Source organism: Mobula birostris, chromosome 18, assembly GCF_030028105.1.
Source record: "Mobula birostris isolate sMobBir1 chromosome 18, sMobBir1.hap1, whole genome shotgun sequence".
Taxonomy (NCBI): Eukaryota; Metazoa; Chordata; class Chondrichthyes; order Myliobatiformes; family Myliobatidae; genus Mobula; species Mobula birostris.
In genome coordinates, this window is record NC_092387.1 from 2,144,118 (window position 1) to 2,165,868 (window position 21,751).

Consider the following 21,751-nt stretch of genomic DNA (forward strand, 5'->3'; position numbering starts at 1 on the left):
TGATCAGACTGGTTTTATTAAAAATCAATATTCTCATCTTAATATTCGTTGGTTATTAAATGTTATCTATTCTCCTTCTAAGGAGATATTGGAGTGTGTGATATCCTTAGAAGCTGGGAAAGTTTTTGATCAGGTTTAATGGCAGTATTTATTTAAAATTTTAAGAAAAATTTGATTTTGGGTCCTTTATTCAATGGACTTATCTCCTTTTGCTCGGGTTCTTACTAATTCTCAGAATTCTAAACTATTTAAACTTCAACGTGGAACCAGACAAGATTGCCCTTTGAGTCCTTTGCTCTTTGACCTGGCCTTAGAACCTTTAGCTATTACTTTTCGAGAATCTAATGATATCACTGGTATTTTACGGAAGGGTACTATCCACAAAGTTCCACTTTATGCCGATGATTTATTGCTTTACCTTTCTAATGTCGAAACTTCATTACCTTCTGTGCTTTCTTTACTCTCTAGTTTTAGTCAGTTTTCTGGATATAAACTGAACCTATACAAGAGTGAACTTTTCCTTTGAATAATTTGGTATCAACTGATATTAACCTTCCTTTTAAAACTGTAAGAAACCAATTCACTTATTTGGGTGTAACAATTACTAAGAATTATAAATACCTATTTAAAGAAAATTTTCTTACTTTATTAAATTATATAAAAAGAACATTATCAAATTGGTCGCCCCTTTCGTTATCATTGATTGATCGCATTAATCCTATTAAAATGAATGTTTTACCTAAATTTACATAGCTCTTTCAGTATTTACCCCTTTTTATTCCTAAATCCTTTTTTGACTCTCTGGACTCTAACTTATCCTCCTATATATGGAAAAATAAACATCCTCGATTGAATAAAGTCCATCTCCAGAAAGTTAAGAAGAATGGAGGTTTAGCTTTGCCAAATTTTAGGGCAGCTAATATACGGAATCTCACATTCTGGTTATACTATATTAATTAATATATAATTAATGAGGACTGTCCCAGATGGGTTTCTTTCGAAGCTTGCTCAGTTTATAAATTTTCTATTCCCTCTCTTTTGGGATCTTCACTTCCTTTATCCTTAAGTAAGATAACTGAAAATGTGGTAGTCAAACATACTTTGAGGATATGGATACAATTTAGAAAACACTTTGGTTTATTGAGATTCTCCCTTTCTAGTTCCATTTTTAAAAGTTAGCTTTTTAAGCCTTCTATGACTGATGTACAAACATTTGTAGTTTTTAAACAATGGGAAGGATTGGGCATTACATGTTTCCGGGATCTGTTTGTTGGAGGAAGTCTTTCTTTGTTCGAACAATTGTCAACTAAATATAGTTTACCAAAAACCCATTTTTTCCGGTACTTACAAATTAGAGATTTTCTGCGATCTCAATTATATACATTTCCTAATAGTCCTAATAAGAGCGTATTAGATGAAATTCCTAATATGAAATCATTTTATAATGGTTCAATATCCAATAATTATATTCTGTTGGGAATGAGAAATGATTTTTTAGACAAAATCAAAAATCTTTGGGAACAAGATTTACAGACTTCAATTTCTGAATAATCTTGGAATGAAATTTTTAAATTGGTTAATACTTCATCTTTATGTGCTCGTCATTCCCTCCTACAATTTAAAGTGGTTCATAGGGCTGATATGACCAAGGATAAGTTATCTCATTTTTATATGAATATATCTCCCTACTGTGATAGGTATAACAATGGAGAAGCTACATTTATTCATATGTTTTGGACATGTCCAAGTCTTGGAAAATATTGGAAGGAAGTATTCCAAACTTTTTCCGTACTCTTTAAGGTAAATTTTAAGCCTAATCCTTTGACTGCTCTGCTTGGTATTGTTGGAAGGAAAGATATCTTGAAGACATCTGATCTGCACATTCTGGCTTTCCTCTCTCTTATGGCTGGGAGGGCACTTTTGTTTAAATAGAAGGATGCTGTTCCGCCTAATCATGCTCAGTGGTTACGGGATGTTCTGACATGCCTAAATTTAGAAAAGATTCGTTGTTCAATTTCTGAATCTAACCAAGGTTTTCAAAATTTGTGGGGGCTGTTTTTAAATTATTTTCATAATCTTTAACTTCGTTAAAGTACAGAATTTGGTTAATAGCATATTTTATTATCTGATAAGGTTTTTTTTCCCCAAACAGCTTCAACTTTGGTAGTGGGTATAGATTTTTTTATTTTTAAATTTTTTATATTCTAACCTATGAATTAATCTAATCTGTATCAATATAGAGTAAGGAGTTCGTTAATGTAATTCAATATATTGTATCTGAATTATTATGTTTTTTCTTTTGTCTTATATGTATTCTCTTGGACTCTGTATTCTTCTATATAGAAATCAATAAAAATATTGAAAACGAGGAAGAAATAAACCAGCAGCAAGAGATTTCACACTGTCGGGTTTTAATGTTAAATCCACCATCTTTATTAGTACCTACTTATAATATCGTAACTTAACCAAGATAAACAAATGTTAACAGTGTTAAGTGTATAATATAGCTCCCAAACTAAGTTAAGCTTGGGGAAATGAAGTTTAGAGTCTTGAGATGGTTCATTTCATCCACGGAAGGAATAATGGGAGAGAGATATTTGTAATCCAGGGTGAAATGTAGACAGAAGGCAATTACACCGAATTCCACAGTTTCCACGATGCTAATTAATAAATATCAGCTGTTGAAGATCCTCCATCAAATCCACATACGAATTACCAGCAGAGTGATCTGTCACAGGGATGTCGTCTTCAAAGGGGTTATCACATAAAATACCCAGGCAAAGGTTAACTTCGAGTGGTCCCACAGGACATTCCTTAATGTGGATTAATCCTATGGATTATATGCAGTGACAGCCACACATTTGATGTGCACTGGATCGATAATCAACCCACCCTTGTGGGTATAGCAGAGTTCCAAAACCCCAGCTTCAACAAGCTGGAGCTGCTACTCTTTTCCAAGCTCGTCTTTTTTCTTCTCTCTCTTGACTTCTGACTGGGACTGTCTGTGTCATTGTTTTAAAGGTAAACAAGCTGTGAGTCAGTCAGTGAACAACATCATAGTCCCATCTCACTGAAGTGCTCATTTAAAGTGACAGTCCACAGTAAATGAAACCTGTGGGTTCATAACACCACAGATTCACCACTCTCTGGCTAAAGAAATTCCTCCTCATCTCAGTTCCTCTATGGATGCTCCTCTATTCTGAGGCTGTCTCCTCTGGTCTTCGACTCTCCTCCCCCATGACTATTGTAACAATGCTCTTTTTACACACTTCTCTCTCTCACATTGTAACTCGTAGCACGCATCTACTGACTGTTTGGAGGTCTGTACATAACTCCCATTAGTCTTTTTACCCCTGCAGTGTCTACATGGTGAAGGTGAGTATGTATAGGAGGATTTCAGCTCATGATAAAATGGCGAAGCAGACACCATGGGCCGAATGGCCAACTTCTGCTCCTTTATCTTATGGTCTTATGATCTAGTAATATCCTAGATTTTCTTTTACAAAAGATCAACAAAATATTGAGCTGTATAAGCTTTTAGGTTATGTAACTGCTGTTAATTTTTATTTAAACGTTTACAAGTTTTATTGAGTGCTACAGCCAACTGAATGAATGAATGGGACTAACCTGGTTGGTAACCAGGACAAATTTTGTTTTCACCTCGAAGCATTTTGTAAAGCTGTAGGTTTCCATTCATTGATCAGAAAGTGGACCATCTCCTCCAGGCTGCAGTGGAGCCTGTAGGCACCAAATCCTCACTCAAGCCCTGAGCTGTCTCAGGCAGCCTGTCCTTCACTTTAACTGTGGAGTAATATTCATAGAAAGTACAGCTCCAAGCAGCTGAACCAATCTGATACTTGGCCCTCACTCTACAGAGCTGTTTCCTGTACATCAGCTTGAAAAGCCCTGGAAGCTTTTTCAAATGTTCATCAGACATCTGTTGAAGTGTGGCGACAGAAAATCAGAGACAGGTCAGACTTGCACAAAGTTTAGCTGAGCTGTTTTCCACGTGCTCCAACAGCACTAACATGGCAGACTTCAACATCGGCCCCGAGTTTCCGCAGCCGATCCAGCCAGACGATCTGCTTGTGGGAGAGGCGGTCATTCGGTCCCTTCACTTCTGCCAGCTGGGAGCCAAAGAGAAAGTAAGAAGCACTTAAAAGGCAGGAACTCATTTCAGGCAAGACCTTGACATCATGCAAAGGTGTCTTGGTGTGCTGGCCTCCCTCTCCCACAACTCACCTTGTACCGCAGGCTCCGGCTGTTCCAAACCACCAGATCAGGAAGACCCCCACGGCAGTGCCTCAGGTCCACAGCCAGAATCTTACAAATGCCACTCAGGAACAGACCACCCAGGCAGCTCACGAGGCTCTGAAACATCCCCACAAACAAGGCAACTCATGATCACACATTGAGCATTTCCAGTCTGTCATACAACCCCACTATTGAAATTCTGATGGTTCCATTGTCTGAGGGAATTTTCATATCTACCTGTCTAGAGCAGTATAGCAGCTCAAGAGACCATTCAGCCCAGAGTCCTTGCTGGCTGTTAGTACAGAAACTGCCTCATGCATATTGACACCCAGATCACAACGCACGTGCAAACAAAAAAACACTTCCTGTCTGCACTCTGCCTGGATCTTTTGGGCAAAATTTTAAGTTTGGGTCCATTGCTCCTTAAGCTATCTGCTAATGACAACAGCTTCCTTCTCCTTACTGTCTTGTATAATCAAACCGTTCAGCTCTTTATGACTGTCTAATGAGAGTGCAGTTCTGGTGAGGATCACACTGAACCACATGTACCCTAGGGATCTGCCAGTGTACCTGGGCCTGCTGAAGAGAACTGAAGACTTCCCAGTTAACTAATGCATTAGTTGTATCTTTGTGACTGTTCCACACATCAGCGATGAGTGTGTGCAAGGTCTCCGTGGAGGCATCTTGCAGGAAGCTGAGCCTCAATTCAATGGGTTCCCTCCGTTGCCGATAGAAGCAGTCTGTGTACAGATCCAGAGGACAGGTCTGTGTCACAACCATGGTTACATGTAATAGAGCACAGAACAGTACATTAGTGGCAGACCAATTGATTCAAAGACAGAGATAGAGAGAGAGCTTTGCACACGTCAGGGAGAAGAGTTTAAAAAGGAGTGTTTCACAGGAATTGGCGCATTAGCAGCGGACCAATCGATTTGTAATTCACTAGGAGCAAATAAAACTAAAGCAGGATCAAAGCAGAGCAGCCATTGTGTGAGTGGACCAGTGCAGGAGTGGGAACTTGAGGCTATGGCAAGGAGGCACAGATAAGTGGCAAGGAAGAATTTTGTAGTCATTGAATCAAAATTCACTAAATTACAGCTAATTAAATAAAGTAAGGATTATGCGGGATCAGATGATGAACTGTAGCTGCATGATGTGGGAGCTGGTGGACTCCATTGTGGTTCCTGGTGACCACATCTGCAGCAAGTGTTGGCTGCTCAAGGAACTCAGGCTCAAAGTTGATGACCTGGAATCTGAGCTTCAAACACTGCGGCATCTCAGGGAGGGGGAGAGTTACCTGGATTCTCTGTTTCAGGAGGTAGTCACACCTATTAGATGAGCTGCCTCAAATTCTGTCTGTGGTCATAGACAAGAGGGGTGTGACTGCGAGTGAGGCAGATAGTGAGATTCAAGAGACAGTGCTGGAGGAGCCTCAGACCTTGAGCTTGTCCAAAGGTCTGAGATTCTTGCTCTTTGTGTGGATGAGATTGGAGGCTGTAGGAAGGATGAGCAACCTAACTGTGGCACCATTGTTCAGGGAGCCATTCAAGAGGTGGGAAAGAAGAAAATTGGGGATAGTCTAGTCAGGGGAATAGAGAGTTCTCTGTCGTAAGGATAGAGCATCCCGAAGGCTGTGTTGCCTGCCTGGTGCCCGGGTTTTGGGTATCTTATCTGACCTGCAGAAGAATTTGCAGTGGGAGGGGAAAAATCCAGTTGTTGTGGTCCACGTAGGTACCGACATAGGTAGGAAAGAGGTTCTGCTGAGGGAATTTGAACAACTAGGGACTAAATAAAAGAGCAGAACCAAAATGGTAGTAATCTCTGTATTACTACCTCAGCCATGTGTAAATTGGCACAGGGTCAAGAAGATTAGAGAGTTAAATGCATGGCTCAGGGAGAAGTGGGTTTAAATTCATGGGAAATTGGCGCCAGTATTGGGGAAGGAGGAACTGTATCAATGGGACCGGCTCCACCAGAACCATGATGGGACCTGGATCCTAGCGAATCACATAATTAGGGCTGTACATAGAGCTTTAAACTAAGGCAACGTCTACACTATGGTTTTGAGTAAAAATGATAGGCGTCCACACTAAGTGTTTTTCAAAATATTTCTGTCCACATTAGACAGGTATTTGGGCGAATCTCCTCCTACTGGGCATGCGCAGGACACACAGAAAACAATCGCAGAGGAAACGGTATACTTAGTGCGCGTTTATCCAGTTACAGAGTAGAAAAACTTAAAAGGAATTGCTCTTGGCTCTCACGCAGGAGGACTTAAAACTAAAAAAAACAAATACTGGGGCGTATGGAGGCAACCGACAGGGAGTTCACAGACAGTATGACCCAGTTGACGAGGAACATTGAAAAACTGACCAACTTTGTTGCATTAATAAAGCACCTTGTTAAATGTATAAAACATGTCTACATCAGTGTTATCTTGTATTTCCATACAATGTTACATTAGGCTGTTACACATCTATTGTCAGAGAAGTACTTGCATAAATAGGTAAACCACCTTCATAAAGCAAGGACAGAAAACAGGGCAAAGTGAGAATACTTATTTATTCAGTAAGCTAGGGGTCAAAGTATTTGGTGAGTACATTTCTAACTCTTCTGGCTTCAGTCTTGTTGCCGTCTGTTCTGAAATTGTGAGGTTGTGTGTGGGGGTTGCGTTCAATAAAACAACGAAATGCCGCGCTGCGGCCAGCTGTTCCGGCACGTCATGACAGCGTTTTTAAAATAGTCAAAAAAGCTCTCTTTACAATTTAACTCTCACGCCATTCACACCGACTGCCCGTTATAACAACCTACGGCAGTGCTTGCGCAGTACCAAGCAGAAGCAGAAAAAGCATTGTTGTTGTGGTGTTGTCATGACAGCGTTTTTAAATCTCTCCGTTTACCCCGTACACACTACAACGGATATTAGGCGTTTTCAGATTTATTCACTCTGGAGACCGTTTCTGAAAATCTCCGTTTTCAGGGGATGAAAATGCCGCTTTAGTGTGGACAGAAGGTCAAAACGAAGAGAAAAAGCTTCGTTTTCAAAATTATCCAGCATAGTGTGGACGTAGCCTGAATAGTAGGGCCGTGGGTTCAACAAATTGGAGAAGTATGGATAAAATAAAAGAAGTGTGGATAAAGATAAAGAAAAAGCAAAAGATAAAAAAAAAGTAAGAGTGGAGTGAAGAAAAGTCAAGTGCAAGAGTAGAAGATTACAAGATTTTAAACGCATAATGAGCGTAATGGCACTCATTTGAATAATTGCAGTATTCAAAACAAAGTCAGTGAACTTGTGGCTCAAATCAGTACAAAGAGGTATGATTTAGTGCCCAGTACAGAGACGTGGTTGCAGGGTGGAGAGCATTGGGAATTAAATATCCAAGGATATCAGGTAATACAGGAGGATAGGCAGGAAGGTAAGGAAGGTGGGGTTATACTCTCAATTAAAGATGAGATCAGGGCGATAGTGAGAGACGATATAAGATCTAAGGAGCAGAATGTTGAATTCATTTGGGTAGCAATTAGGAATAGTAAAGGGGAAAAAAAATCACATGCAAGTTGTCTATCGGCCACATTACAGTGGCACAGGCAATAAACAGAGAAATATCTGAGGCATGTAAAAATGGAACAGTAGTTACCATGGAGGACTTGAACCTGCAACCATGGTGAACCATGTTGGTCAAGGCAGTCTTGAGGAGGACTTCACAGAATGCATCCGTGATGGCTTTCTTGAACAGCATATTACTGAACCTACAAGGGAATGTGCTATCTTAGATCTGGTCCTGTGCTATGAGACAGCTAAAATTAGTGATCTTATAGTTAGAGATCCTCTTGTATGATTGAATTTCTCATTCAAGTGGAGGATACAAATCGTTCTATCAAAAAATACTGTATAACGCCTAAACAATGGAGACTACAATGTGATGAAGGAGGATTTGGCTGTGTAGACTGGGAACACAGGCTATATGGTGAGGAACAGTGGAAGACTTTCAAAGAGATTTTTCACAGTGCTCAACAAAAGTATATTCCAGTTAAAAGCAAGGACAGTAAGGGTGGGGAGAGCTAGCCTTGGATAACTAAGGAGATAAAAAGAGGCAAAATTGCCAAGAGTAGTGGGAACACGAGGAAATCTGCAGATGCTGGAAATTCAAGCAACACACAAGCAAGAGTAGTGGGAAACTGGAAGATTGGGAAAATTTTAAAAAGCAACAAAGTGGGGTTTCAAGATGGCGGCACAGTAAAAGGTCTGCTTTGCTGAGCTCAGCACCTCAACACTGATAATTTTGCATATAAACCTATTTGTTTCAACTTTTTTTTAAAGTGCCCAAGTGTCGGATTTAATAATATGAACATCGGTAAGTATTTTCTGAGCTGTTCCAACACGCCACCGAAAAGTACTAAAAAGACGACCAAGACGGACTGCACAGAGTGCTCGCCCGGAGTTGCTAACACGCTGGACCTTGCTTTCAGTCAAGTAATTCAGGAAGTTACGGAGAACATATCCAAAATGATGCACGAGAAGCTGGGTCCACTCTCTCTAACACTCCAGAACCACACATTGGAGCTTAAAAATCTTGATACAAGAACGACCGAGGTCGAGGGCTGAGTCTCCACGGTAGAGACTGTAGCTGATCAAGCCCAAAGCCGTATCCGGCCACTGGAAAAGCAAGTTCAAAGCCTGTCTGACCATATCGATGATCTTGAGAATAGAGGCAGGAGGAAGAACATACAGATCATCCGTCTACCAGAAGGTACAGAAAGCAGCCAGCCAGCGAAGTTTTTTTGAGGGCTAGCTGTCTAATTTCCTTGATTTGGAAACCATGGCTAGACGCATTGAAGTGGAAAGAGCTCACCATATGCTGGCTCCAGGCCAACGCCCTCGACCCGTCCTCGTGCGGTTCCATAATTTCGGTGATAAGCAAAGAGTGATGGAGGCTTCGAGGCGCCGCGGGACTGATGCCCAGGCTTTAATGTATGAGGGATCCAGGCTCATGTTTTTTCAAGATTTCTCGGCAGCTGTTGTTCGGAAGCGCGAAGGATTTAACCAGGTGAAGAATCGGCTGAGAAAGTCCGGAATCCAGTACTTCATGCTATACCCAGTGGCGCTGAGGATCACCTACAAAGGGGCCACCAAGATATTTGATTCTCCTGACAAAGTTAAAACTTTTGTGGACACGTTGGGCTAAAGAATGTATATATTGTGTAGCCCTGGTTATGGAAGATAACATGCTCAATGGTCGCTTTATTTCACTTTTTCATTACTCGATGGCAAGATATTTTATAGGATGGGTAACGTATTTGTTTTGATTAATATAGTTTCATTATTCGTTTAAGTTAGTGGCACTGCTCTAGCCTGAGGGAGCTTAAACATGATGGTAACAAATCGGTGGATTGATAAATTATCATTTATGATAAGTTTTCATTTTTGACTATGTTAAATGCCATACTGGCAGTGGGGCAGAGTATGGGGTGCTAGAAGGTTCAGATATCCCCTTTAAGTCCTTTTATTCAGCACAGTTGGTGCTTTGGTTTTTCTGTGTTTTTTTTCCACTTATTGCTGCTCAGCTGATCTTAAGTCAGGTTTCTTCTCCTCCGGAGTCAAATGATTGTTATAAAGAGTCTATGACCAGTAATATATTAAAATTGTGCTCTTGGAACATTAAGGGGAGTCATTCATAGAAAGAAAATCCTACTAAACCTGAAAAAGGAGGGTGGACACAGCCTTATTGCAGGAGACACATTTAAACGATAAAGAACATCTAAAACTGCAACACAGTGGATTTGATCAAGTCTATTTTTCATCCTTTAATACCAGGAGTAGTGGGGTGGCCATTTTAATTAGGAAGAACTTACCTTTTAAGTTATTAGACTGCATTAAGGATAAATATGGGAGATTTGTGATTGTTAAGGCTTCAATATATGGAAAGGAATATGGTATTCTCAATGTTTACTGCCCTCCAGCTCATCCTCTCAAATTCCTAATAGATGCTTTTTCCAAACTTACAAGCTTTTCAATACAAAACATTATTGTAGGTGGGGATTATAATCGTCTCATGGACCCATTGATGGACAGAGTGCCTAGTGGTCCCCCATTGCTCTCCTCACAGTCCAAACAAATCATGGGCTTATGTGGGATGTCTGGAGGTTGTTACATCCCTCAGACAAAGATTTCACATTTTTTTCTAATCCACACAAGTGCTACACCAGAATTGACTTTTTTCTAACCCCCAAAACATTCCTAGACTTAGTTGTATCCGGCACAAATGGAAATAACGCTATTTCTGACCATACAGCAGCATATTTAAATATTAAGCCCAAAGATAATTCAGCACGATCTAGACATCGGAGGCTGAATCCTTTTATTCTAAAAGATAATATGTTTATAGACTACTTCCGAATTCAAAACTTTCCCATCTATTAATTCCAAATCAGCTAGTAGTCCATCGATGCTCTGGGAAACCGCTAAGGCCTATGCAAGGGGATTAATTATCTCCTTCTCTGCTAGTTAGAAGTGACAAGCTGCGGAACAGCAGCACCTAGTGGAAGCAAGGTTTGTGGCAGCTGAAAAGGATCATATTAATAAGCCTTCTGCAGCCAAGTTACAGAATATCACAGTCCTACGCTGTACATTAATCTCTTTACTTACACAAGCAACCAAAAGAAAATTGACATTTGCTAAACAAAGATTGTTTGAACATGGTGAAAAACCAGGTAAGTATTTAGCTTATTTAGCTAGAAAGAAAAATGCCTCTCAGACTATTGCTTCAATTAGGGATGGGACAGGAGACCTCACTGGTAATTCTAAAACAATTAATGTTGTGTTTATGAATTTTTATCCTAAATTGTATCAATCTGAGCAATGTAGTGATGGACAATCTAAGATGGAGTCCTTTTTCAGGAATTTAGATCTCCCAGGCATTTCTTTTGAACAAGAGTCCCTCCTCAATGCTCCATTGTCTATACGAAGTGGGAAGGCCCTTGGTCCTGATGGACCCATTAGTGAATTCTATAAAGAGTTCACAGGGTTATTATCAGAGCCTATGATAAACATGTGCAATCATGCACTTAACTGTGGTCTCCTCCCACCATGATTGAGAGAAGCTAATATCTCCCTAATTCTTAAAAAAGGAAAGAGCCCTGAAGACTGTGCCTCCTACAGGTCTATTTCATTATTAAATGTTGACTTTAAATCTTATCCACAACCTTAGCGTCGCGATTAGAAACTGTGTTACCTTTTTATCATAAAAGAGGACCAGAAGATTAATTAATGTGGTTCAGGCATGTCAGCAACAGGCAGTGGACGGCTTGGTGGTTTCCTTAGATGCAGAAAAGGCCTTTGATCGTGTCGAATGGCTGTACCTTTTTTTTAAACTTTAGAACCATTTGGTTTGGGCAATAATTTTATTAAGTGGATGAAGGTTCTTTACAATGACCCTTTGGCTGCGATTCTCACTAATGGCATTAGGTCGGATAATTTTAGTATCCTGAGGGGCAGCCGGCAGGGCTGCCCTTTACCACCACTACTTTTCACACTAGTGATCCAGCCATTGGCTGAGGCTATTCGGCAAGACTCCAAAATATCCACCCCAGACATAGGACTAAAGTCACATAAAATTACACTGCATGCAGATAATTTTCTTATCAAACCTTGCTATGTCAGTGCACCACCTTATACAATGTATCAATTCATTTAGCGCCTTTTCAGGTTATAAAATCAACTTTACTAAATCAGAGGCTACGCCTCTGGGGAATCTGCAGCAGAGTACTCAGGGTGTTTTCTCCTTTAAATGGTCAAAGACAGGTTTTGTTTACTTAGGCATATTTATCACACCTACGTTTGATCAATTGTTCAAAGCTAACTTTACAGTTATATTTGACAAGATCAAACAGGATTTTGAACGATGGAGCACTCCTTGGCTTGGCTGAATACCCTTGCTCAAAATAAACATTCTTCCTCATCTGCTCAACACAATACGAATGATTCCAGTCATTTTCACCCAACAAACACTTAAAAAAAATAAATGGCTGGTTTGGTTCATCTGGGACAAAAGACGACCCTGTATTAAAAACTCTAAGTTACAGCTTCCCAGTAATGGGGGGGGGGGGGGGGGCAGGTCTGGATTTTCCAGACATTAAAAAATATCAATTAAGTTCCTTTTTATCTTATGTGGTTGACTGGGTTTGCAGGGATCCCTCCTCAATTTGGCTGGACATTGAAGCCTCACAAACAAAATACCCTCTTATTAATTTGCTTTTCCTCAATAAGATGAAATTAGTTAAGGAATATTGTCACAATCCAATAATAATTAACACAATCAGGGCTTGGAGGGCAGTGCGACAAATTGAGGGCAACGCAGCGAAAATATCACCCTTCACTCCAATAACCGGCAGTCCAGATTTTCGGCCTGGCATAATGGATTCTGGATTTAAACTTTGGATTTCTAAGGGTATTTTCCATCTAGGAGACTTGTTTGATGAAGGAACGATGATGTCTTTTAGTCAAATAGTACAGAAATTCAACATGCCCAGCAAGGATGTTTTTCTTTTCTTTCAGATAAGAGATTTTATACAGAAAAAAAAACATCATTGTTAACTGATTTCTATAGTTCTGACATAGAAAAGAGGGCATTTTGTTCTAACGGTGAAGTCTCCATCAGTACTTTTTACAGCATCCTGAGGGAATGTTCTTGTAGAGAGGCTGAGCAGCTGGGAAGGGTCTGGGAGGGAGAGCTGGGAGTAGAAATTACAGCTGAAATATGGGAAGACATCTGTGACAATGCAAAGAAAATTTCAGTTTGTAATAGAACTACAGGTGTCCCCCGCTTTTCGAACGTTCGCTTTACGAAACCTCACTGTTACGAAAGACCTACATTAGTACCATTTCGCTTTCAGGTGTTTTCACTGTTGCGAAAGAAATTCAGCGCGCGATAAAAAATCAGCGTGTGAAAAAATCAGCGCGCGATAAAAGGCAGAGCGCCCCGAGCAGCCGCTCTCCCCTGGATTCGGAACTGCTTTGCTTTAACACGTGCCTGTGAGCAGCCGTTTGCAAGATGAGATCTATGGTATCGGAAAAGCCTGAAAGAGCTTGTAAGGGTGTTACACTTACGGTAAAACTAGACATAATTAAGCGTTTCAATCGTGGTGAACGAAGTAAGGACAACGTGAGCTTGGCTTGTGGAAGCTGACGAACATGATGTTAAAGAGGTTTTGGCATCCCATCACCAAGAACTGACAGATGAAGAGCTGATGCAATTGGAAGAAAAAAGCATAACAATTGAAACCGAGTAAGTAATGATAAAGTACGACTTTAATTTTTAAAGGGTACGTCGGTTTAGGGGATATTTGCAGGATGGTTTGAGTCCTTATTAAAGAACTGTGAGATAGAAAAATGCACGAGGCTCCGCAGTCAAGCAAGCCTTCCACATCAGCCACAGCAGACGACGAACCTCGACCTTCGACATCGAGGCGGGCAGAGATAGAAGGAGATGAGCTGCCTGCTCTAATGGAAACAAGCGACGAGATGACACCCCAGTGTCCCACCACCCCAACCCCCAGGCCATGGACAGATAACGATTCGCGGAGAATGCAAAGGTAGCCGGGAGGCACACAGCACGTCTTTAAGAAAAAAGCCGAAATAAACCTGCTAATTAATTAGGTGCCACCGACATGTATTTGTCGGCCCAGATCAGAGACGACACAATCGGAAATTGGCACTGATCTGGGCTGACAATTACGGGCAGCACCTAATTAATTAGCATGTTTGTTTCAGCTTTTTTCTTAAAGATGTGCTGTGTACCCCCCGGCTACCGCTGGACCCCCGCGTTCTTCGCAGCAATGTATCGGTCAGCGGCCTGGAGGGTGGGGGCCATTGCACCATCCCAGCCTGCGATGACTCAGTCTAACACACCATCATCAGTGTGCTCACTGTCTTCCCGATTCTGGTAAGTGGTACTACACTGTACATACATTAATTCTACTTTATATAGCCTGTGTATTTTTACGTGTTATTTGGTATGAATTAGTAGCTTCATAGCTTAAAGGTTACTGGAGGGAGTGTTCTTGCCAACAGCGCTTGCGTGAGATTTTCTGCCTAGAGCGCTTGCGTGAGATTTTCGCTACAGAGAACAGTTCAGTAATGATTGTGGAAAAGTATTTCTACTTTATATAGGCTGTGTATTTATCATATCATTCCTGCTTTTACTATATATTACTTTTATTTTAGGTTTTATGTGTTATTTGGCATGATTTAGTAGGTTATTTTTGGGTCTGTGAACGCTCACAAAATTTTCCCATATAAATAAATGGTAATTGCTTCTTCGCTTTACGACATTCCGGCTTACGAACCATTTCATAGGAACGTTCTACCTTCCGATGGCGGGAGAAACCTGTAAAGCATTGCAGCTCAAAATTTTGCATAGAGCCCATCTGACTCCAGATCGTCTCTCGAAATTTAAGACAGGCGTTTCTCCAATGTGTTCTAAATGTAAAGGAAATACTGGAACTCTCACCCACTGTTTTTGGACTTGTCCCAAACTTCAGGCATACTGGAGTGATACTTTGGGTGAAATGGAAAAGATTCTGAAGATGGAGCTTGAACTGGATCCAGTGTCTTTTCTCATAGGCCTACCTACCAGTTGTATTATTAATGCATATCAGAAAAAAACTTTTTTAATATCCTGACTTTTGGTGCGAGGAAGAACATTTTACTTCGTTGGATATCCGATAAGGCCCCTGGACTTCCTGGTTGGCATAAGTTAATCATGGAATACTTTCCTTTGGACTTTTTAACATGTATGGTACACTCAAAAACAAATTATTTTCATAAAACATGGCAACCTTTTCTACAATATGTAGATATAAACCTGTCTGCTATACTAATAAGGGCTTTTGTATAGGATGTGGTGGTGATGTCTACACTTTGATGGAAGTGTTCTGATAGCCAATATCTGTGAGCGGAAGAAATGTAAATGTACCTGGAAACTGAAAGTTTTGTTATGCTGAGCAAAAAAAAATTTAAAAAAGCAAAAAAGGGAAGCTAGATTATGAAAATAAACTAGCACAAAATATAAAAATGGATAGTAAAAGTTTTTATAATTATATAAAGCGGAAAAGGGTGGCTAAAGTGAATATAGGTCCTTTGGAGGACAAGAAGAGGGAATTGATATTGGGTAATGAGATAATAGCCGAGGCTTTGAATGACTATTTTGTGTAGATCTTCACGGTAATATGCCAAAGAGAGATGTTATGGATGCGAAGGGAGGCGAGGGCCTCGATATAATCGCGGTAGTGCTGAGCAAACTTGTGGGCCTGAAGATAGCCAAGTCCCCTGGTCCTGATGGAATGTATCCTAGGGTACTGAAAGAAATGGCAGGAGTTACAGTAGAGGTTTTGGTGATAATTTACCAAAATTCTCTGGACTCTGGGCAGGTACCGGTGGATTGAAAGGCAGGAAATGTCACACCACTGTTCAAAAAAGGATTGGTTAATTAATAGAAAGCAGAGGGTTACTCTGGTTGGCAATCGGTGGTGAGCGGAGTGCCGCAGGGGTCGCTGCTGTTCACAATCTACATTAACGATCTGACAAAGAGGACCAGGGAAGACCTAACAGCTTCGTCACTGCCGTCTACCTGTGATGCCATTTTCAAGGAACACTGTTCATGCACCTCCCTATGTTTCAAAACACTCTCCAGGGCCCTGACCTTTATAGTTTAAGACCTTCCCTGCTTCAACCAATCTACACTTCACATTGGGAGTTAAGTTCCATCTGTCACTCCTTGGCCCACTTTCCCAGTTCATCTAAAATCTGTTGTAATCTTAGATAATCTAATTCACTGTCTACTATCCTACCAATTTTGCTGTTATTCATTAATTTCTTAACCCTATTAACAACATTGCTATCCATACTGTTAACATAGATGACAAACAACAGGGAAACCTGTTGTCAATCCATGTGGTATACCACTGGTCACAGACTTCAGTCTCGGTAGCTCCCCTCCTTCGGTCTGAGTAACCCCCCCCCCCACCTTCCTCTTCCGTCCGAGTAACACCCCCCCCACCTTCTCCTTCGGTCTGAGTAACCCCCACCCCCCCCAACCTTCTCCTTCGGTCTAACATTCCCCCCCCCCACCTTCCCCTTCGGTCCGAGTAACACACCCCCCACCTTCCCCTTCGGTCCGAGTAACCCCCCCCCCACCTTCCCCTTCGGTCCGACTAACCCCCCCCCCCACCTTCCCCTTCGGTCCGGGTAACCCCCCCCCCCCACCTTCCCCTTCGGTCCGGGTAACCCCCTCCCCCACCTTCCCCTTCGGTCCGGGTAACCCCCCTCCCCACCTTCCCCTTCGGTCCGAGTACCTCCCCCCCCCCCACCTTCCCCTTCGGTCCGAGTAACCCCCCCCCCACCTTCCCCTTCGGTCCGAGTAACCCTCCCCCCATCTTCCCCTTCGGTCCGAGTAACCCCCCCACCCCCACCTTCCCATTCGGTCTAACACCCCAACCTCCACCTTCTCCTTCGGTCCGAGTAATCCCCTCCCCCACCTTCCCTTTCGGTCTGAGTAACCCCCCCCCCCACCTTCCCCTTCGGTCCGATTAACCTCCCCCCCCCACCTTCCCCTTCGGTCTAACACCCCAACCTCCACCTTCTCCTTCGGTCCGAGTAACCCCCCCTCCCCCCACCTCTCCTTCGGTCCGAGTAACCCACCCCCCACCTTCCCCTTCGGTCTAACACCCCAACCTCCACCTTCTCCTTCGGTCCGAGTAACCCCCCTCCCCCCACCTCCCCTCCTTCGGTCCGAGTAACCCCCCCCCCACCTCCCCTCCTTCGGTCCGAGTAACCCCCCCCCACCTTCCCCTTCGGTCCGAGTAACCCCCCCACCCCCACCTTCCCATTCGGTCTAACACCCCAACCTCCACCTTCTCCTTCGGTCCGAGTAATCCCCTCCCCCACCTTCCCCTTCGGTCCGATTAACCTCCCCCCCACCTTTCCCTTCGGTCCGAGTAACCCCCCACACCTTCCCCTTCGGTCCGAGTAACCCCCCACATCTTCCCTCCTTCGGTCCGAGTAAACCCCCCCCCCCACCTTCTCCTTCCATTAAACCAATTTTGTATCCAACTGGCTGCTTCACCCTGACTCCATGTGATCTCACCTTCTGGAATAGCCTCTCAAATGGGAATTGTCAAAAGCCCTGCTAAAGTCCACGCAGACAGTATCTTCTGCCCTTCTCTCATCACTCTTCCTCAGTACCACTTCAGAAAACAGTCAAATTTGTGATAACCATATTTTCCGCATTCAAGGCATTTGCTGCTCTTTATTAGTCTTTTTGCTCTCCTAATGCTGGTAGACCCTGTCCCTCAGAATTCTTTCCATAACTTTCTCACCACTGATGTCAGGCTCACTGCTCTGCAGTTCCCAGCTTGTCCTTTAGCCCTGTCCTGGGTTTTCTCAAACCTCACCTGTGGCTAAAGATTATGGAAATTAAGACTCTTTCAATTTCTCCCCAAGCTTCCCACAATCTCTTTCACCCTATTGGCCAAAGCTACTGTTTTTGCACCTGTTTTCTACTCCAAGTGTACTCCTATCTCTTGTACTCAAGGGATTTGCTTGAGCCCAGTTGTCTACACCTGACACACATGCTCAGTTTGAATGAATTACCCTATTCCTTTCCCTGCTACACCAACTTCACACACAAATATGCAATGTCCGGCCCAAAATAACACACTTCAGCCAAGTACCTGGAACGGACTTCGGAAAACATCAGGGATTCCAGGCAGAAAGATGATTTCCCAGAAGAGAAGTCCAAATAGTGTTAAAAATGTAGCTCCTTCACCATGGATCCCTGTACAAACAGAGCGACAAATCACTGTGGACCATGTAGACATTTCACTAACAATAAAAGCTAACAGGTTTCTGTGGACATTACCCTGATCAAAGCCCTGCTGTTGGTAGTAGGCCAGTGAGACTGCCTCCACAGAACAGATGACTGTGGAATCAGCTTGCTCCTCCAGCAGAAACATGGCATTACCCATCCCTGGGCAAGTCCGGCCCTTTATCGTCACCTGAAAAGAGTAAAACAGTGAAATTCAGCACTGCCTCAGACTGCACTGACAGAGTCCAGGAAATCTCCACAACACATAGGAGCAGTATTAGGCCATTCGGCTCATTGAGTCTACTCCACCAATCCAGCATGGCTGATTTATTGTCCCTCTCAACCCCATTCTCCTGTCTTCTCCCTGTAATCTTTGACACCCTGACTATTCAAGACCCTATCAACCTCCACTTTAAATATATCCAATGACTTGATCTCCTCAGCTGTCTGTGGCAATGGATTGCACAGTTTCAACACATTGTGACTAAAGGAATTTCTAATCTCTTCTAAATGGATATCCCTCTATTCTGAGGTTGTGCCCTCTGGTCCTAAACTCCCCCACTATAGGAAACATCCTCTCCATATCCACTCTAACTTGGCCTTTCAATATTTGATAAGAGTTCAATGAGATCCCTCTCCCCATTCTTCTAAACTCCACTGAGCCCAGAGCCAAATGCTCCTCACGTGTCAAACTTTTCATTCTTGGGATCAATTATCGTGAACTTCCTTTGGACCCTCTCCGATGCCAGAAAATCTTCTCTTAGATAAGGAGGCCAAAACTGCTCACAATACTCCAATTGTAGCCTGCCTAATACTTTATAAAGCCTCAGCATTACACCCTTGCTTTTGTATTCTAGTCTTCTCAAAGTGAATGGCAACCCTGCATTTGCCTTCCTTACCACCAGTTCAACATGCAAGTTAACCTTTAGGAAATCCTGTACAAGGGCTCTTTGCACCTCTGATTTTTTAAAAACAGTCCACGGCTTTATTTCTTCTGCCAAAGTACATGACCATACATTTCCTTATACTATATTTCATCTGCTACTTCTTTACATATTCTCCCAAACTGTCCTGCTGTATGCTAGGATGTAATGTTGAGGCTTTATGAAGCATTGGTGCGGCTCACTTGGAGTTTTGTGAGCAGTTTTGAGAGCCTTTTTCAAAGAAAGGAAGGGGGAGGGTGCACAGGTTTACAATAATAACTGCAGGATGAAAGGATGATCATATGAGGGACACTTGATGGCTCTGGGCCTGTACTCGGCAGATTTCAGACGAATGAAGGGGGAGTCTCATTGGAACATTTGAATGTTCAAAGACCGAGATGGAGTGGGTATGTAGAGGATGTTTCCTGTAGTAGGGGAGTCTAGGACCAGAGGGCATGGCCTTAGAATAGAGGGGTCCATTTAGAATGGAGATGAGGTGGAATTTCTTTTACCAGAGGGTGGATCTGTGGAATTTGTTGCCACAGGCAGCTATGGGACCAAGTCATATTTAAGACAGAGGTTGGAAGGTTCTTAGTTAGTCAAGGCATGAAAGGTTACAGGGAGAAACCAGGAATGGATCAGCAATGAAGAAATGGCAGAGAAGACTCGATGGGCCAAATGGCCTAATTCAGCTCCTGTCTTTTATGGTCTGTCAGACACCTCACTTCCTCAACACTACTTGTCCCTCCACCTATCTTTATATCATCCAAAGCCACCAATTAGCAGCGGACCAATTGATTCAAAGATAGAGATAGAAAGAGAGCTTTGCACACATCAGGGAGAAGAGTTTAAAAAAAAGGAATGTTTCATAGGGATCGGCGCATCAGCGGTGGACCAGTCAATTCATGATTCATTTGCAGAAGCAAATAAAAGTAAAGCTGGGTCAAAGCAGAGTAGCCATTGTGAGACGGGACTCGTGTCGGAGTGGGAACTTCCGCTTTGGCAAGGAAGGCTTTTGTAGTTGTTGAATCAAAAGTCATTAAGTCACCAATAACGTTAAGTGGAAGGAATGTATCACTTCCACTGACCCATTCTGGGAATAGCACTTTAAGGATTTAAAGGAATTGGAGAGATTGTGACAGAGTACTGCTTGGTCAGATGTTCCAGCTCCTGCTCTCACACTACTCACATGCGGTACTTGTTCCATATCCATCACAGGCAAGTCCTGAAGAAGGTGGTGCCATTTTCTGCAGCCTGGAGAGTCACGTATCCGCAGCACTCGCTGCTGCAGAGCCAGCCGATGTCCTGTGTGTACATATGCATCAGCCAGACCTTCGCGCAGACAACGGATTGCCTGCAGCCAAATCACAAATAACTTACTTCCAAAGAACAATGCAGGGAAACGCTGGGTGAACAGAGCCTCAATCAGCTCCCATAACAGCCATCCTCTACCCAGGGAGAGGCAGTTCACACAGCATAACCAGTGATGGGATCTTCCCACTTCCCCCTATCCAGTGACAGGTGATGCTGTTTTAATCAGTGTTACCTGGTCAGTCTGTTTGAGGTGTTGCAGCAGATTCACAGTCAGTCGATCCCACCAGCAGCCACGACTCTCCGGACAGAAGATGTCCTGGTCCAGAAGGCTCTTCAATTCCTCCACTGCCTCCTGACAAAAGCATTCACAGAGAGCTTTTAACTGGGATGTCCTAGCTCCAGTAGCTCAACTGCACTCAGGTCTACAGAGAGTTGCACAGCACAGAAATTGGCCGTTCAGTCCATCACATCCATGATGAACTTTACGTTCATTTAATAGCCCCACCATGAAAAAAAAAGGTTCTATTACCCTAGCTACATCTCCTGCACACAAGAGGGACACAGTAGTGCAGTGGTTATCACAACGCTTTACAGTACAGATGACATGCGTTCAATTCCCACTGCTGTCTGTAAGGAGTTTGTACATTCTCCCCATTAAATGTGTGAGCTTCCTCTAGGTGCTCTGGTTTCCTCCCACAGTCCAAATACATACTAGTGCTAGATCAATTGGTCATTGTAAATTGTCCCATGATTAGGCTCAGATTAAATCAGGGGACTGCTGGGCTGCATGGCTCAAAGGGCCAGAAGGGCATATTCTGCACTGTATCTCCATAAACAAACTGCTGGAGGAGTCAGGCAGCATACATGGAAATAGTTAAACAATTGATGTTTCAGGCTGAGACTCTTCATCAGGACTGGAAGGAAGGGGGATGATACCAAAATAAGGTGGGAGGAGGAGGAGAAGGAGCACTAGCTAGAAGGTGATTGGTGAAGCCAGGTGGATGGGGGAAGGAGAATGAAGTGAGAGGCTAGAAGGTGATAGGAGGAAAAGGTAAGGGTTGAAGAAGGAATCTGATAGGAGAGGAAAGTGAACTAGGAGGGAGAAAGGGAAGGAAGAGGGTTGGAGGCTACCTAGATGAACTACAAGGTGTTCCTCCTCCAACCTGAGACTGGCCTCATCATGGCAAAAGAGGAGGCCATGAACGGGAATGGGATAGGACTTAAAATGGTTGGCCACCGGGAAATCTTGCTTTTTGCTGATGGAGCAAAGGTGCTTGATGAGGTGTACCCAAGTCTATGTCAAGTTTCACCGGTGTAGGGGAGACTGCATCAAGAGCACCGGATACAGTAGACAACCCTGACAGATTCATGGATGAACTATTGCCTCAACTGGAAGGA

At 42.8% G+C, this 21,751-nt stretch overlaps 1 protein-coding gene across 3 annotated transcripts in view; it reads right to left on the reverse strand.

The window, feature by feature from the left end:
• Positions 1–2,410: 2,410 nt before the first annotated feature.
• Positions 2,411–21,751, reverse strand: part of fan1 (FANCD2 and FANCI associated nuclease 1) — a 38,105-nt gene continuing 18,764 nt past the window's right edge. For 2 of the 3 annotated variants that reach the window (XM_072282087.1, XM_072282086.1), the window contains 7 exons: positions 20,586–20,705; positions 20,229–20,393; positions 18,171–18,306; positions 17,983–18,086; positions 4,825–5,019; positions 4,243–4,371; positions 2,411–4,127 (listed from right to left, as the gene is read on the reverse strand). In XM_072282087.1, coding sequence (XP_072138188.1) covers positions 3,990–4,127; positions 4,243–4,371; positions 4,825–5,019; positions 17,983–18,086; positions 18,171–18,306; positions 20,229–20,393; positions 20,586–20,705 — 987 coding nt within the window. In that variant the 3' untranslated portion in view covers positions 2,411–3,989. The remainder of the gene's footprint in view (positions 4,128–4,242; positions 4,372–4,824; positions 5,020–17,982; positions 18,087–18,170; positions 18,307–20,228; positions 20,394–20,585; positions 20,706–21,751) is intronic. The other variant, XM_072282088.1, reaches the window with a different exon arrangement.